Source organism: Hylobates moloch, unplaced genomic scaffold (assembly GCF_009828535.3).
Source record: "Hylobates moloch isolate HMO894 unplaced genomic scaffold, HMol_V3 SCAFFOLD_2, whole genome shotgun sequence".
In the NCBI taxonomy this organism is placed as follows: Eukaryota; Metazoa; Chordata; class Mammalia; order Primates; family Hylobatidae; genus Hylobates; species Hylobates moloch.
This window is the reverse complement of record NW_026652277.1, coordinates 147,239,851-147,258,604: the sequence shown is the minus strand read 5'-3', so window position 1 is coordinate 147,258,604 and position 18,754 is coordinate 147,239,851. Positions and strand designations below refer to the sequence as shown.

At 36.9% G+C, this 18,754-nt stretch overlaps 1 protein-coding gene across 1 annotated transcript in view; it reads left to right on the top strand.

Annotated features, from left to right (window-relative positions):
- The window catches only part of ARHGAP18 (Rho GTPase activating protein 18), a 133,743-nt gene that overhangs the window by 91,258 nt on the left and 23,731 nt on the right, over window positions 1–18,754 (top strand). Inside the window, 6 exon segments of the mRNA XM_032158904.2 lie at window positions 19–184; window positions 2,661–2,752; window positions 7,338–7,415; window positions 10,915–11,074; window positions 13,018–13,100; window positions 18,135–18,341. Coding sequence (XP_032014795.1) covers window positions 19–184; window positions 2,661–2,752; window positions 7,338–7,415; window positions 10,915–11,074; window positions 13,018–13,100; window positions 18,135–18,341 — 786 coding nt within the window.

Sequence of the window (18,754 nt, the reverse complement as noted above, 5' to 3'; positions counted from 1 at the left end):
TAATGATGTTTATTTTAGAGTTTCAGATTGCCAAAAGACAAAACAGGTACCACAAGGATTGGTGACCTTGCACCCCAGGACATGAAGAAAGTTTGCCATTTAGCCCTAATTGAGCTGACTGCCCTCTATGATGTATTGGGCATTGAGCTGAAACAACAAAAAGCTGTGAAAATCAAAACAAAAGGTAATCATGAAATGATAAACCCTTGGATTTACTTCTAAAATAGCAAGAATGGACCTGGCTTTTTAGCAGTATTTCTGGGAGACAGGGAAATCACCTACAAAATAAACCAACACTTGAATACATCTAAAGTTTATATCCTAAGATGTTGCCTTCAAAAGTTTTATAACTGGATAGAGATACACTGTGTCCTAGACTATAGAGAATAAAGGCATAGTCAAATAATTTAATTCTCATAGAAGGAAGTTCTGAAGCAAGGACTCTTAACTCATTTGCTTTCTCCTTTAAATCTATATATTTAAAAATATACATATTTGGTACACATTTATTTCCAGAATCAGATCTTGAAAAATGACTTTAAGACTGTTGATTCTAAGTGACTACTTTTGGTTATTCATTGGATAGCAAATAAATGGGCTAGTTAGTAGTCTGCCCCTTTGTTCCTGGACATTCTAATTTTACCTATTTTGAAAAGACATTCTTTCCCCTATTAAGAAAATACCACCATTGTGACAAAACAATACCACTAGATTGTACTCTTCATGGAAATATGGAGTGTTTTTTTTTTGTTTTTTTTTGTAAGTACCTTGCTTTACCCATTAAATAAACAGTTTATTTTTAATGATATAATAGAGAACAGACACCTCTTCAGTTTTTGTTTCTCCAGTAATTTATTGGTCTTGAAATCCACATAATTCTCTGTTGACAAGGCTTTACTTTAGGAATCTTTGTCCTCTTGTTTAACCTTAGAAGTATCTCCTAAAGAGAAACCAAGAATGAGGATTATTGAATTGCTATGGTAACATTCACAAAGACAAGTATTCACCTGATTTAGGTTTTGGAGGCAATTACTCTGTAGGACTGAAGTGTACCTTCCCTTCTGGTCCTGTCATGCTTGGCCCCAGAAGACCTCATTCTGTGCTTAGTTCCTTTGAGTATTTTGGCTTAAAGCCTAGGATGGTGAATTTCTGAGTTAAATGGTGCTCTGTTTTTTCATAAGTCCATTGTGGATAATGAAGACTTAAGACGCTTTCTGAGAAGCTCATCACAAAGCCTTCTCCAAACATAAAATAGAAATACAATTTAAATAGTTGTGGGTCAGTGCCCAAGATTTTTAAAGTGGCTCAGAGCGTTTTTTTTTTTTTAATGTTATGTTCTAGAATTGCATCCTGGCAAAGAAACATTAAGTTGTTTATATCAAGGCTATCACTGTTAATAGACTTTCTTTCCATTTTTATTTAATACCTGTTTGTCTTATCCAAGATACTGATTTTATGTTATACCCTAGACCCTTGGCATCCTTGAGATTGCATCTTTTCTGAATTCCCAAACTGAAAAGTTATTTCCTGGGTTACTGGCGTTCTTTTGAATGGCATCTCGATTAAGTGTCACAATATCCAATGTCTGTCCTCATACCACAAGATAATCCCCTTTTTCATGTTCACAGATGATTTTCATTTCCATGCTGATGTGTGTCATAAAGGAAAAAGTTATCACTTTGGTACTAACCGTCCACTCAGTGATGGGGGCAGGGTGGAAGTGCTGGTAGAAGCCATGTTCATACCAGACTCAAGGCATATGATTTTAATTTAGAAAAATTGTAAATTATTACCATCATTTTTTTCTGGAGCTATTTCTAAGTGTATACAATCACAAAGTTAAATTTAAGAGTAGCAAGTATCTATTTTGTAAAGAGAAACATTTGTAGAACAAGATCATGATCTTGTCTGATTTCTTAGAAAGCAAATATTTATATTTTGCTGTATTGTAAAGTGTTCAGTGTCTATTTAGTATGGAAAAGATGAATGATTATTGCTTTTTTTGGTGATAAAAAAGGTGACAGCTCTGTCACTGAGGCTACAGTGCAGTGGTGCAGTCACGGCTCACCGTAGCCTCAACCTCCCAGGCTCAAGCGATCCTCCAACCTCAACACCCCCAGTAGCTGGGACTATAGGAGCCTGCCATCATACCTGCCTAATTTTTTTTATTTTTCATAAAGATAGAGTCTCACTGTTGCCCAGGCTTAGGCTGGTCTTGAACTCATGGGCTCAAGCAATCCTCCCACCTTGGCTTCCCAAAGTGCTGGAGTTACAGACATAAGCCACTGCACCTGGCCAATATTTGCTTTTAAGTAAGAATTTTTAATTTGATTACATTTAGTAAATTATTTGGATATTTTGCATGCTCTCACAGCCCTCTATTTCTCTTATGCAGCAGTTTGCACTTTTCTAATTATGTTGATAATTATTTGCAATCACTTGTTTAGTTGTCTTTCCCTGCTACATTCCTCTGTAAGGCAGGGCTGGGATTTTGCTATTGGCCACCATATATATAATGTTGAGAAGCTGTCATTCACTTAGTAGTTGCTAAATAAATAGTTGTCCGATTGACAGTATCAGAAATCTTATGCTTTAACATTTTTATATTAATATTTTATAGGTTAACAAAAGTGAGGAAATTTCATTTTTTTTTCTTGCAGATTCTGGTCTTTTTTGCGTTCCATTGACAGTGCTATTAGAACAAGATCAGAGGAAAGTACCAGGAATGCGAATACCCTTGATCTTTCAAAAAGTAAGTAGGCTTGGATTGGTCAGCATAGAGAGAACATACTTAAGCTAATAGTGGTTTTTGTATTCATATTATTATAATACAGTTTTCCAATTGATATACTGTCATGTTTTGTACTTTGATTTTCTATTCAGGAAGCAAATTTGTTTCAAGGGCTCATAAGTTTTATATTCATGGTGATGCTTTCTGTGTTATTACTGTAACTGTGATTACCTGGCATCATTTTCCTGTCTTATATTAGCTGGCTTTGTATAATTGAGATTTCAATTCTATAATACATAGGAGTGGAAACTGCTTATAAATTTCTAGGGAATTTCATCCTCATGAATATTTCATGCCGGTGTATATTTCCTCAGCTTTTCTATTTACAGTGAGGATGTCCAATTTAATTTACCAGTGCCTATTTCCAAAGTAGGCAAAGAAACCATAAAGTAGAATTAGAAAATGATTGCTAAACTATTAAGTCACTGTGTAGTCAACACTCAATTATTCATAAGGGGATTATCTGTGGCAATATAAAAATTTCCATCCAACCTCTGAGCCATCATTGTTCAGAAACACAGATTACATTTGAGAAAAGCTAAGGAATGCACAGTGAGGAAGACAGGTCAGCTCAGTTGTGAACTACCCAAGCTGTAGATTCTTTGCAGCAGCCCAGGCTTATCACCGTTTCTGAAATTTCTTGGGACAGTAGAAATTGATTTGCAGTTAATTGGCTCAGCAAACTCATCCAGTACTAAGGCTCAATCTACTTGGCACTTATTCTTCCCCTCTTCCAAACCAGTCAATTAATTCCCTGTCTTACCTACTAAACTTTGGTGCTTTTTTCCCCTCATATCTCCCACTACATTCAAACCTGCATGTCATTATTTCTCCTGACAAACTTTGTTCTATACAGTTTATCCCACCCATCAGCCTCTTTTAGCCACTGCATGCAGAACATGTATCTATGGAGAGCTGTCAGCAGTACCTGTGATTAACAGGAGGAGGCTGACAAATACAGGCGACATATTCAAATTCTTCTGTCAGTAGCAGTTGCAATTTACTATACACCAAAGCCTATACAAAGCAGGGATCTCAGCAGCATCCTTTCCTCGGGTATTAGTCAAAGTTCTCCAGAGAAACAGAAGCAATAGGATATATTTAGAGTGAGATGAAGAGATTTATTTTTTAATTGGCTCACACAATTGTGGGGCTCACAAGTCTGAAATATGTAGAGGAGGCTAGCAGACTGGAAGCTCAGGCAAGAGTTGATGCTACCATCTTGAGTCCAAACTCTGCAGGCTGAAACTTAGGCAGTGTTTCTTTGTTGCAATCTTGAAGTGAAATTGCTGCTTCTTTGGGAAACCATGATCTTTTAGGCCTTCAACTGTTTGGATGAGGCCCACTACATTATAGAGAGTATTAAATAATTTTCATTACTCAAAGTCTACTGTTATAACCAAAAAAACAAAAAATCTGTCACTGCAAAATGTAGACTGCTGTTTGACTGAACACCTGGGTGCTATAGCCTAGCCAAATTGGCACAAAAAATTCACCATCACACCACAGAAATACAGTGAGCTTCAGTTTCTGTGGAGGTTCAATGATGCCATGTGATCCGGCTGAGGATTGCATCCAGTCTATTAAGAAAAATCTCCCTTTGTGATTTTCTCTTGAAGTTTTTTTTTTTTAATTTATTTAGTTGGTTATTTTACATTTTTGGTCCCTTAACATTCTGCAGACTCTGGCTATCTGTTTGAAGGATTGGAGAATGGCCCTAAAGTATTTTTGTTTCTATAAAAAATAAAGGAGCATATAAAAAGTTTACTTGTAGATAACATTCATCTGTTTGCATCCCCTGTGAATTATAACCAAAAAATCACAGTGATCTATCACAAAGTTTTGATTTATCAGCTGACAACTCAAATTAGGTCATATCTCTATTTTGTAAAATGGAAAAAGTTAGAAACGACTGATTTGCAGGAAGATTCATTACCAGTCTTTAGAGGACTATAATTTAATTTTTGAGCTTATATACTCAAAAAGGACACTAAAAAAGCTTATCTAATATCTATGAACTTGTACCTGTTATATTATTATTTTACTCAGAGGTACATTGTTTAAACCTTGTATTCTCAGAAGGGTGAGGGAAATAGAAATATTGTTAATTTTAATCTATGAAAAAAGTCTGCCTTATAACTTTTTTTTTTTTTTTTTTTTTGAGAAGGAGTCTCGCTGTCGCCCAGGCTGGACTGCAGTGGCGCGATTTTGGCTCACTGCAGGCTCCGCCCCCTGGGGTTCAGGCCATTCTCCTGCCTCAGCCTCCGGAGTAGCTGGGACTACAGGCGCCCGCCACCTCACCCGGCTAATTTTTTGTATTTTTAGTAGAGACGGGGTTTCACTGTGTTAGCCAGGATGGTCTCGATCTCCTGACCTCGTGATCCACCTGCCTCAGCCTCCCATAGTGCTGGGATTACAGGCGTGAGCCACCACGCCCAGCCCCCCTTATAACTTAATTATCAAATCTAGTGTTTTCACTGTCAAATGAATCAGCCAACTCAGCCATACTTTGTGTCAAAGAGTCTGTGTTTTCATTTTTCAATTCACATAAGTATGTAATATATATTTTGAGAAATGTTATGAAAATTACTGATAAATTACAGAACATAGATAAATTAGTAAAAACAGCATCATTAAAATGTATGGGTCAATATAGTTATTTTTCATCTCTATTTTAATCCTGATAATAAAAGGAATGCTATAAAGTATTATTTATATTTTAATAATGCAATATAATGTGATAGCTAAAAATGTTATTTTCAGAGTGAGATATATGAGAAAACACATGGCATTCCTTCTGACTATGTATGTATATAACTCTATTGGGTGCTGGTTTTTAGCCTTAGAGAATAATGAAAAGGAGAACTCAAATATTAAAATGCAGAAATTACGCTCATTCAGTTATTTAGAAGTCACAATCACTTTTTCCTGTGTACTTAATGAAAGTGAAAGGCATATATTGCTGAAAACTAATTTGCTCCAGCAGCTAGCATACAATTGTACTTTTTGTTAATAGGACTAGAAACATTTTAAACATTTTATAAGATCAAATAAAATGAAAATTGGCTATACATTGAATATTGGTTAAATTTGGTTTTAACTGCTTTATTTTGAATAACGCCTATCTGATCTAAAATAATTCGTTTAAAATTTTTGCTGTGAGATTTTATCCAGTGTTACTTGAAAAATGTGGTCTTGGAAAATATTCCAGAAGAATTTTTAAAAATCCTGTACTGCTTTGACTGATCAAAGATGCTTCTCTTTTCCTAATAATAAATCTTAGGAGAATTTTGAGACTACTGTGCTTAGTTCTTAACTGATTTCCTCAATATCAGTGCATCTTTGGCCATAATATAACCTAGGAAGAGAAGGGGTGAAGTCTTTAAAGAAAAGTTGACATCTCTTCCAGTGTCCACATACTACAATATATCTAACTTCAGAATATTGAGACAAAGGTCAAAAGACCTCATTTATGATGCTTTGCTCCTAACAGACACTTTTCTGTGCAAGGGAAAAACAGTAAGCTCTAGGTAGTTTATAGAGCCTTGTTTAATCATTAAAGGAGGCTTCCCTGAAAATTTTTTTTTTTTACATTCTTTTGATACTCTAGAAGATTTTGTGCCTTAGGGCATGCAGAGAATATTATAGTAAGATTGTGGATGAGTGAAGAATAGGTCTGTCTTTTATAAAGTAGAGAAGGCAATTGTGAAATGAGAGTGGGTGCCAGGGAGGAAAACCTATATAATGCCAGGAAATGCCTTATATTTAAACTGAGGACATGAAAACTGATTTTCTTAAAATAGCAGAATATATTCTATAAAGCCTTTGTGTACTGCTCAGGGAGTGCCTACTCCAAGAACATCACTTAAGAATCTGACCACTCTTATCTTCTTCTTAGCCTCCAATAGTCATTGTAATTTCTCCATTTGCCTTCTTTTTGCGGGTTTCTGCCTTTTTAAAAAACAAAAACAAAAAAAAATGCCTTTTGTGGGAATCTGGAGTTAGATCAGTGTATTCATTGGGCATCAGGTATGACTTAGAGGCCATATACAAGGACATTTTTCTTTGTTTAACACCAAAGGCTTAAAAATGAATATTTGCAAACAGTTTTTTTTCTGCATGTCATAAATAATTCTTTCTTGGAACAAGCTAAAAATGAGATGTAAATATGCAAATGCTAGATTTTCATAAGATTTATTTGATTGCAGAATGTAGGTTTCTGGAAAAGCAGAATAAATAGATGTTCTTAGTTGCTTTTAAACAATGAACATCTTTATTCTGTTTGTTTGGAGTACCACAGCTGTTGTGTGAAATTACACACTTCTGTTATAAAGTAGCATAAGGCCCAACTTTTTCTAAATTATAACAAAAGTTTCTGGACTTACTGTTTTGAAGGACAGTGGTAGTGAAATAGCATTCAAAACCTCATAAAATCCAGTTTACATGTCATTGTAATCAGTTTTATTTATATGTGAAACAGATGTTAAATTTGGAATTGTACCTGTTACAAATATCAAAATTAGAATGTTTCTCTGTTTATGCACAGCTGATTTCTCGAATCGAAGAGGGAGGTTTGGAAACTGAAGGTCTCTTACGAATCCCTGGAGCTGCTATTAGAATCAAGGTAATCTCTGGGTTCTACTAATGTAAACATTTTATTGTTTATTTACACTTATGCATTTTAAAAGCTAACTTGTCCTCTCTACCCCGTTTTTCCATTGTTAGTAAAGTAGATCAAATAAAACAATAACACCTTTTAGCATTCAGTTTAGTTTTTCTACAGTCCCTTCTGGTTTTTGCTAAGTTTTTTTTTTTTTCAAAATCACCATATTACCCATAATAATACTTTGACAAAAGTATGTGATGAGTTAAAATATTAATGGCCTGGGGATAGTTGTGATAGATTTAGCCAGGATGAGTAGTAGCAATTGAGTTTACCAAAGTCAGGGCTGGGTGTGGTGGTTCACACCTGTAATCCTAGCACTTTGGGAGGCCAAGGCGGGAGGATTGCTTGAGATTAGGAATTCAAGACCACCCTGGGCAACAAAGTGAGACCCTGTCTCTACAAAAAATAATTTAAAAAATTAGCCAGGCATCGTGGTGCTCACCTGGAGTTCCAGCTACTCAGGAAGCTGAGTAGAGAGGATTGCCTGAACCCAGGAGTCCCATGTGGCAGTGAGCTGTCATCATCCCCCTGCACTCCAGCCTGGGTGACAGAGCAATAAGACCCTGTTTCTTAAAAATAAAAAACACTTTGGGAGGCCAAGGTGGGCGGATCACAAGGTCAGGAGTTAGAGACCAGCCTGGCCAAAATAGTGAAACACCGTCTCTACTAAAAATACAAAAAATTAGCGGGGCATGGTGTTGGACACCTGTAATGCCAGCTACTCAGGAGGCTGAGGCAGGAGAATCGCTTGAACCTGGGAGGCAGAGGTTGCAGTGAGCCAAGATCGCACCATTGCACTCCAGCCCGGACAACAGTGCGAGACTTCATCTCAAAAGAAAAAAAAAAAAAAAAGGCCAGGACCATAGACTCCAGCAGATGGGGGGCCTTGACATCCTATGCATAATTAGTCTTAGTGAGCCAGCCAGACAAGACACTCTCAACCACCTTCCTGATTCACACAGTTCCCTGTCTTGCTGTATCCAGGGTAGCCTGAGTCTCTCTGGTGAAATAATAATTCCTAGACTTCCCAATTTGAGCCCTCCCTTCTCCCTTGCCTTTTCTTCTCTCTGGATGACATTTCCTTCCCACTGTTCCAGGGTACCACGTGTCCTCCTGCTGTCATCTTTGTGCCTCACTTTTTGCTCTGGGGGATAAAGCTTCCAATGAATGCATGATAAAGATGGAATTACCCTACAGGGGATGCATACTACATATCCCCTCAGGGGATTTAAATGTAAAGGGGACTCATACTTGGAATTGTAGCTGTATCTGGAAGCAGCCATTAACTATTAACTTTTACCCTGTCTTCCAAATTCACCTTTAGCTGTGCACTGAGATAGCACAAGTAACCACTGCCCACATCCAATACATTGTCTTCCTGAATTTGAAAATCCAAGAGAAAATAGGACAGAAGAGAGATAATCTCTCTTCATTTTCATAACCCCATTCTTTATGAAATCTTTAGAGCTGGATCAGGGCTAAGGGTTTCTTGGGGAGTGCACACTGTCCTGGCCTGCTTCTAATGGGCTGTGGTGTTGCCAGGATTGGAATTACTCTTTATACATTTCACAGTTTGCATCGCCTGCTTATTTTGATAAGTTGCCTTAATTTAGGACACCAGTTTCGGCCTCCTTGGCTCTTACTATATAGTGATCTCATTTTAATAGGATTCGAGTAGCCTGATATATTCTGATCATAATTTTCCACTTGTGTCCCCTGGGTTTGGTGTCTGGTACTTAGAGGTCCCTGAAACTGTGCTGTTTGTAAGTTTCATAGCTTGTCGTTGTCTCACTTCATGTAACACCTACGGCACGTTTGCCACTAGTCAGTCATGGACATTGTGTGATTCTGAGACAAGTTCTTTTAAGTACATTCACTAACAAAGATATAATTCCTCAGAAACAGGTAACAAACATAACTTCATATTACCCATATTGGCAAGATAGTCCTCAATTCACCGTTCAAAGCACTCGGGCCCTCACTAGCAGACTGCAGTGGCCAGCTCACAGGAGGCAAAAATATATTTACTTTAGTACAGAATAGTGAATATAATGCAGATTTTACTTTGCAGCGAGAAGGCTGGCAGAAGGACAAGTTTAACTAAGTGTAATTTCTAAGAAGGCCAATTAAGTGGATTCAGCTGGCTCAACTCTTCAACCCAGCCTGTTGTCATATGCCAAATTATGCAGCAGCTGGTCCATTATAAATAATTTAAAAGATAATATGCAAAAATTTTGGTTGTCTCTTTCCCCCCTGGCCCCACCAAATTTCTCTGTACTATTCTCTCTCCCTCTCCCTGCATTCTTTCTGCCTCTCTTCTCTGGATCTTCCTCTGTTGTCCTTTCCTCCCTCATTCTTTCCCCGCTCATTCTTTCTCCCCTCCTTCTTTCCCCCCTCATTCTTTTCCTCTCTCATTCTTTTCCTCCATGCCCCCTCTCTCTCCTCTTCCTTCCCTCCCTATCTCCCACTCCCTTTTTCTATCTTTTCCTCCCTCCTCTTTTTTTTTCTTCTTCCTCCTTTTCTCCCTCCCTCTTCCCTCCTCCCTATTTCTTTTTCTGTCTTTGCCCACTCCCCTTCACCTATTTCATCAGTTACAAAAATAATTGGGGGTAGAGAATGGTTGTTGTGTTAGGAAGAGAAAATGTGGTAATTTGCCTTACAAGAAAACAAAGAACATACTTTGGGAGAATGGTTTCATGTAATAGAGGAAAGTGACAGAAACTTGTGATGGTTTTTAACATGATAGGATTTATGTATAGTAAAGAAGTATCCAAAAAATAGTAATTACAAAACTCAATTGATTTATTAGTAATAATTTGCCTGACAAATTTTGTAGAGTTCTGAGGTAAGTGAACTAGATATTTCTAATTCTGCATGGACTCAGACTGTTTTCCGCAGCTGGCAGCAGGATGGCTGTGCATTAAAGACAGGTATATTGATGTATTTTCTTGCCTCGTTTACTATAAAATTGGGTTTTCCACTTCCCATAGGTGACTAATCAGAGGTAGCCTTCTGTTTTAGGCCCAGAGATTGATTATGTATTTTTTTATGTAATATAATTCTAAATTTAAAACATATACTTCTTTTTTAATGATTTTTTTCTTAATTTAATGAAGATTTATAATATGTAGATGAAGCCCCCCAAATGGAACAATTATTTTAACCAGTCTCTTAATTAAAACTTTATTACTTACAGTTTGTGGAGTGTCCAGGAAAAAGTATAAATTTTAAAATTTTTTTTGGCCTTAGGTACAGTTTTTTGTTGGTAAAGTACATTCGGATTAGATGAGAGGAGTAGTTTTTTTTCTGAGTAAAAGAAATATTGACTTTTGGTAGTCTGATTTGTCTTGTCTAAAGAGCAGAATCTCTTGAAAGTGAAAATGTATCATACTCTCAGCAAGAAAAAAAATGCACTTATAGCTGCTGCTTTTTTTTTTTTTTTTCCTGTGCCTATCAGAATCTTTGCCAAGAACTAGAAGCAAAGTTTTATGAAGGGACTTTTAATTGGGAAAGTGTCAAACAGCATGATGCCGCCAGCCTGCTGAAGCTCTTCATTCGGGAGTTGCCCCAGCCACTGCTCAGTGTGGAGTATCTCAAAGCCTTTCAGGCTGTCCAGAGTAAGTGCTATCCCTCTTTGAAGCAGTCCTTCTGCTGGTGCCATCTATGTTAATTGTTTTAATGACATTTGGCATCACAAAGAACGCAACCAGACGTATTTGGGTGGACATATTGACTCAACTGATGTCAGTGGGTGCTCAGCTGCCATGCATTGTTTTCCGTTTTTCTTATAAATATGCATTTCTGAGTAAATAGATAACAGAATGTTCTCTTTGGGTACAGATTAATTGCATGACATTTAAGCAATACAATATATTTCAGTGTTAAAACCTGGACACTTCACGTTTCTCTTATAATAGAATGAGTCACATAAGATCTCTGATACAATTTTCTTGCCAAGTGTTAAAAAGCAACACTTACTGGAGAAGCTGTGGATGAACAGTTATCATAAAAGCACAAGGAGAAGTGGTAAGGTCTGTGAGCACTTCTTGAAAAATTAAATTCTGAGGTTGTAGTGCAGAAACGTGGAGCAAAGCATTTTGCTGCCTCATTGGTGGAAGGTCACAAGCTGCTTCTTATGTACTGCCATTTTGTCGTCTTGGGCAAGCTACACATTAGTGTCGCTAATAGTTCTCGATTCTTTTTCCAGTGAACCCAGATCTTATAAGGTTTATCTAGTGGCCTAATTATCCACTTTACACCTAGAGGCCATGAAGAAAAGTAAAAATGCCATCACTGCCTTTAAGTAACTCTATCTTTTAAACAGGGACACTTATACTAATGAAAGAGGGGCACTATTAATCATTATGATGAGCTTCCAGCACTTTGGGAGGCTGAGGCGGGCAGATCACTTGAGGTCAAGAGTTTGAGACCAACCTGGCCAACATGGTGAAATCCCGTTTCTACTAAAAATACAAAAATTAGCCAGGCGTAGTGGTGCACACCTGTGATCCCTGCTATCCGGGAGGCTGAGGCAGAGAATTGCTTGAACCTGCGAGGTGGAGGTTGCAGTGAGCTGCAGTCGCACCACTGTACTCCAGCCTGGGAGACAGAGTGAGAATCTGACTCAAAACAAACAAACAAACAAAAAAAACAAATACAAAAAATTGCGGTGAGCTACAGTTTCAACCAGAACTCTGCCAGGCTATTCTTAACATATACAATATTGAGATGGTTTCATGAGTCATCTTGTATCATGACATTTCTTCAGAATTTCTAGGAGAGATGGAACTGAAATCTCTTCTGTTTAAAGTATTTTTTCTTCACATGTTTCTTCTTTAAACAGAATAAATCACCTTCTGTTGGAAATACTTTTTAATGTTTAAATTGTGCTACGTTGCATACATTTCCTGGATGTGGATTAAAGGACCAAATTTATTGCTGAAAAAGAAATGCTGGAATGATTCTAAATATCCATGAGTATTACTTAAATGGGGTAACGGCTGCTGCAAATGATAGCATCAATGATAATAATGCACCTCTTAGACTGTTGAGTTGCTGCTTGGTTTTCTAGTTTATTCCACAGGCATTTATAAGCACCTATTATGTTCCAGGCTCCATTTTACATATTCCTGTTGGAATTAATGGACTCTTACCATGCATTTGTTCACTCACCATTAAAAGAAACAAACCACTGTTACAGACGCACCCTGATACTGTATCATGGAAGGTCCAATCCTCTATGTCTTCATTGGGGAATAATTATCACGCAGAAGTTAAAATTATTTCCAAAGCACTGTTGTGTGTCTGCAAACATAAGGCCGCGCGTCATATGATCACAGTTGGAAGTGAGCATTCTGAGAGAGAGGAAGCTCCTAACAGCAGCTGCTTCTGCTGATCTCCCACAAACACACTCTCAACAAGGCTTGCTGCTCAGTCGTTGTGTCTTACATTTTACAGTCATGTTTATGCCAAATAACTTTTTTCTTAAAAAGTGAAAAAAGAAAGTAAAGGAAAATGTTCACTAAAGAAAAGAGTTCAGATTTATTTAATTTGTCTGCAGATCTTCCAACCAAGAAGCAGCAACTACAGGCTTTGAACCTTCTTGTCATCCTCCTACCTGATGCAAACAGGGACACACTGAAGGTCAGTTTGGTTAATTTACATTAAATATGCCTTAGAACTAAACACACTAATTTTTCATTATTTGTGGCAAAACAATAAGATGTGTATCTTGGACATGGTCATAAAAGTCTATAAAGAAAAAGCCTACTTTTGAGGACAGAGGGTAAAAGTCTTTAACTCTTTATGAGGTTGTTATGTTACTAATATTATTAAGTTTTTGTTTTTTTTTTAAAATATTCACTATAACATTTCTTCTTCCAAACCAGATGATTGAGGTTCATTGGTTAATGGAAGCGTGGGTGGTTTTTAGTTTTTTTTCTCCTTCTTATTTATTTTTCGCATTTATGAAATTATATTTAATAAGCAGGTAGCAGTAAGGTAAAATATAAATGTTTAAAACAAAAATCCTAAGTCTTATCAAATATAACCCACTACTACCTAAAGATATGACAGTTTGTAGTTTGAAATGGTAGATTTTGAAGTAAGTCATAATGGTGATTTGATACATTTGTTAGCCAAAAGATAGACCAACTCAAACAAATTCTAGTTATTTCTCTAGGGGTTTATCTGGAGTTTCTGATTTATGTCAGTATTTTGAAGTGATTTGCTCTAATGTTTATATAACTTAATATCATCTATTTTAAGTGTTGTCAGAAGCTCTTATAATCAGGGATTTTGCCACACTGATTTATTTTCCTTAACAGCAGAGTTTATAGAGTAGTTGTAAAAGGTTTAATTATAAAGTCTTAGAAAAAGGGAAAAAAATTAACTTAGTAGAAGTATTATCTTAAGTTTTGCCCTTGCCTTAAAAATATTTTTTATGTGGGTAGAGGGCTTCTTTACCCTCCTCATTTTTTTCTATTTAAGATGAAATCTCATGACAAGAGCTTTCAAGTTAAGAAAACAAATTTACTAGTTGGTATATCTTGGAATTTTTTTCCCGTAATTCATTAAAACTCTTCAAATTGTAATTACATGAGTGATAGTTCTTTAATGCCCATGGAATGAATATTAATACTCAACTTTTCTTGATGAAGCAGCTTATGGGGATTACTGGAGGTAAAACACTACGTCCGCTACAGGAGAACTTCCAAAGGGTTATTCCCTTTCCTAAGTCAGAAAAAAAGCCTTTTGCTTCACTGGTTGTCGGGTGGATAACCCAGAAGACAGCATTAGGTTTTATTTCAATTTGCTTTTGAGACAGACGTCAACTCAGAAAGGGTTATATTCGAAGAGTGTGTGCCCAGGGCTACTATGTAAGTGTGTGTAGATTGTGGCTGAGACAGGGAAATATGGCCCAGGACAAAGTGGGGCTAATGATCCAACATGTCCTCTGCTTGTCAGCAGTGCTCCCGACACAGGGCTTCAACTACTCAGAAATAGGGAGGAACATCTTTTTCTTACTCATTGACCGCCCTATCAATGCCCAGTGTGCGGTGGGTACTGGGAAACTTATGATTTGCTTAAGATACCCCTACATTCAAATGAGTTCAAGTAGTTGTGGGAGGAAGCACTCAATTCAATATGGCTGCTTTGGGTGTGGCTGATCTGGAACTCTTCTTTGGACTTTGCCCTCAAAGTCCCAGGCATATTCTTTTAAAAATTCTGTTAAAAAATATTTTTAAAATTATAGGATAGTTCTTACATTTTGTGTATGAGGCTATTGGAAACATAATTTTATAATTAAGGGGGGGAGTACTATTTTTGGTAAAAAACTGGAAGATGCAAACAAGTAATTTTACATGTTTACTTAAGCTTTAGTGACTTAATTAGCCAGCTCTGCTGAAGGTTTCAAACTAGAACTTTAATAATAGAACATTTTAACAAGAATGCCATATGTGCAAAGAATAAGCCATAAATTTAGTTCTGTAAAAGGGAAGGGAAACTCCAATGCAATATAATTTCAGGAAGTCTAACGCAAAATTCCCTGACTTACCCAGTGCTAGCAACACGCCTTCAGTTGTCATTTGAAGGACAGAATCATGTGCATGATTGTTTGGAATATTGCTACAGCAAGTCTAAGGGTTAGGAGGCACCATGTTAAATACCACATCTTGGCGTGGTAGTAAAGTGACAGGTGTGTTTGGGCAAGCTGCTTAACTACAGTTATTTTTTACTTTGAATTATGGTGCATTAGGACCAATGATCACACCTACCTTTGACTTGGAACAATAGTGAAGACTGATTTTAAGATAGCAAGAGGGGATCCATGTTAATATAATTCTTGACATTTATCTTTTTTGTAGTTTTAAGAAGCTCATTATATACATTGTCTCAATCCTTCCAGGCTGAGAGATAAGTATTCCCATTTTACAAATCAAAACTTTAAAGAGCAGAGGTATATAAGGATTTAACATCATACCCAGCTAATAAGTAAATGTGCTGGGACTCAAAGCTGGCTTTTCAGAGAGTGAACCCAGTGATAGATTGATACCACCAGGCCGATGATAAAGTCAATACTTTTTGAAACAGGAGAAGTTCTCATGAGTGTATAAAGAAAATGTGATAGATACACACAGACACACACACACATACACACACACACCATGTAATACTACTCAGCCATAAGACAGAATGAAATAATGGCCTTTGCAACAACTTGGATGGAACCGGAAGCCATTATTCTAAGTGAAGTAAACCAGGAATGAGAAACCAAATATTGCATGTTCTCATTTAGAAGTAGGAGCTAAGCTATGAGGATGCAAAGGCATAAGAATGATACACTGGACTTTGGGAATTCAGCGGAAGCGTAGGAGAAGGGTGAGGATAAAAGACTGCATATTGGGTAGCTTATACACTGCTCAGGTGACAGGCACACCAAAATCTTAGAAATCACCACAAAAGAACTTATCCATGTAAGCAAAAACCACCTATATCCCCAAAACTATTGAAATTATATATATATTATATATGAAATGCTTAAGGTTCAGATAGAAAATTTTGCAATTCCTTCAGCAAAGGGCTGGGCTAACATCTCGTTAATTTTATGTCAGCTCTCTCATTCTATAGTATTCTGATAGTAATATTTTGAGTAACGTTATTACATATGCACACTGCAATTAAAACGGTTTATTACCTAATCTCTGTAATTTATGCTCATAAAGAAAGAGATACACTGGTCCCTGAACAGTTACTCTGGTCTCTGTGGAACAAAATTAAATATTTTTTCCAAACTTCAATTAATCTTTTGTCCTCATTTGAGAACATGTTGTTTTATATAACTTTATGCTTGGATTACAATTTAACTTCCTGAGCACTGTACTAGAAATTAGATACATAAATCTCATTGTTATATATTAAAGCTCTGTCCTTAATTTGTTTCAAATTTTCAAGGTCTATATAGCAGTTACACTTGATTCAAAAGCAACCTGTTAGCACTTACAGGAATTTTTTTTTTTCCTGAAATTCTTTGGAAGATAGATACTTTTTTTCCTTTTTCCATTTTAGTATAGTATATTGGCCTTTTTAGGGTAGGGATTTTAGGCTACCTATGAAAAAATGATTCTTTTAATAGTTAAAAATTTAGAAACAAAAGCCAGATAGACCTGTAATGAAATTCTTTCTCAGGATTTGTTAGCTGTATGACCACCAGGAAGTTACTTACATTCTCCAAACATTGTTTTCTGATCTGTAAAATGGAGGGAATTAGAGCATCTGTCTCCAAGTTAGGATTAAGTAATCTCTATCGTGCTTCATAAACTGCCTCATTCACAGAGAACATTGAATACCTGTGCAGTTATAGTTACTGTTGTTCTAGAACAAAAGAAGAAGGCAAAAGAAAAATCTGAAGCCTTAAGTCCTGTTAGAGTGACCTCAGCTGCCTTTGCCTTTGGGAGAAGGTAGTTTCAGAGGACAATGAGTATCTGCAATAGGGGTGGATGTATGTGGCATCAAGCTGAGCATAACCTAACCTGTTCTGATGAAAAGTTCCTTTTCATTCATTTTTTAAAAAATTCTCAGCTGGGTATGGTGGCTTACACCTGTGTAATCCTAGCACTTTGGAAAGATGAGGTGGAAGTGTTTCTTGAACTCGAGTTCAAGACCAGCCTGGGCAACATTGCAAGAATTTGCCTCTATGAAAAATCAAAAAAATTAGCCAGGCGTGGTGGCATGCACCTGTGGTCCCAGCTACTCTGGAGACTGAGGCAGGAGGATCACTTGAGCCCAGGAGTTTGAGGCTGTAGTGAGCTATGATCTCTCACTGCACACCAGCCTGGGCAACAGAGAGAGACCTGGTCTCAAAAAAAAAAAAAAAGAAAGATTCTCTTTGGTCTTTCCTCATTTCCCTGCTTTCTGTATCACAATATTCCCTCACCTCTCTTTTCTTTTCTCTTTCCTTCTCTCTTTTCTTTTTTCTCTCTTCTCTCTTTTCTGTTTTTCTCTTCTCTTCTCTTTTCTTTTTTTGAGAGAGGGTTTCTCTCTCTTGCCTAGGCTGGACTGAGACTCCTAAGCTCAGATGATCCTCCCACCGAGCTGGGACTACAGGTATGCACCATCATGCCCAGTGCCTGGGACTACAGGTATGCACCATCATGCCCAGTGCCTGGGACTACAGATATGCACCATCATGCCCAGTGCCTGGCTCATTCTTTATAAGTTCCATGTCAGCCAGATACTGATTGCCTTAAAGAAATGAAACTGAAGTTGAATGACCCTTTTTGAGGGAATTTTTAAAGATCTCTACGTAGGAAAGTGCAGCATTTCCTGAAATAAGCAAATGTTTGTATGATGTTTTACATTACTTTTCAGCTCTCCATGACTCCCATAGGCCAGAGGTCTGACACTTCCCCACTCCTCTCTCTGCTCCCTAGTTCAGCTGTGTGCCATCTCTGCTTCATTCCCCAGCTCCACGGTCCTTAGTAGAAGCAAATTTCTATCTCAGGGAGCATCAACCAAGTGGAGAAGCTTTGGTAACAGGGCCTGTTGGATGTGATTAGTTGACTATGCTTATACACAACTTGTTTTTTTAATGAAATAAAAATTGCATATGCTACAGTGCTTTAATCTTTTATCTTCATATGTGATACAAATCTCAAAGAGTCGTTTCTGTTTCAGGCCCTTCTTGAATTTCTCCAAAGAGTAATAGATAATAAAGAAAAAAATAAAATGACAGTCATGAATGTAGCAATGGTCATGGCCCCAAATCTCTTTATGTGTCATGCATTGGGATTGAAGTCCAGTGAACAGCGAGAATTTGTAATGGCAGCTGGGACAGCAAATACCATGCACTTATTGATTAAGTACCAAAAACTTCTGTGGACAGTAAGTATATATCATATGCTTTGGTCTTAGTAGTTTAAAAAACAAATTACATGTTTGTTATTAGCTTTATTAATTTACATTTAAAATTTGTGAGTGCAGAAAATATTAAAGACATTTTATTCATATAGGTAAGGAGGGCCCTGTGAATTTCTGTCTTAAAATTATGTCAAAACATGCCTTGTAAGAAGTACTTTTTATTTACTTCTGCCTATTTTCCCATTTCTCAGTGTTTAGGCCTGCTGTATTTTTAAAAGCCCATGCTATCTTGGTTTCAGATTATTCAGTTCTTTTTCATAGACCCTTTATTGAAAGGGATGCATGCATTTTGTATCCTTATTACTGAGAACATCTTTAAAAATGGTTTTCTCTGTTTTACACTTATTTGGAGCTTGTTTTGACAGCTTATCAGAGGA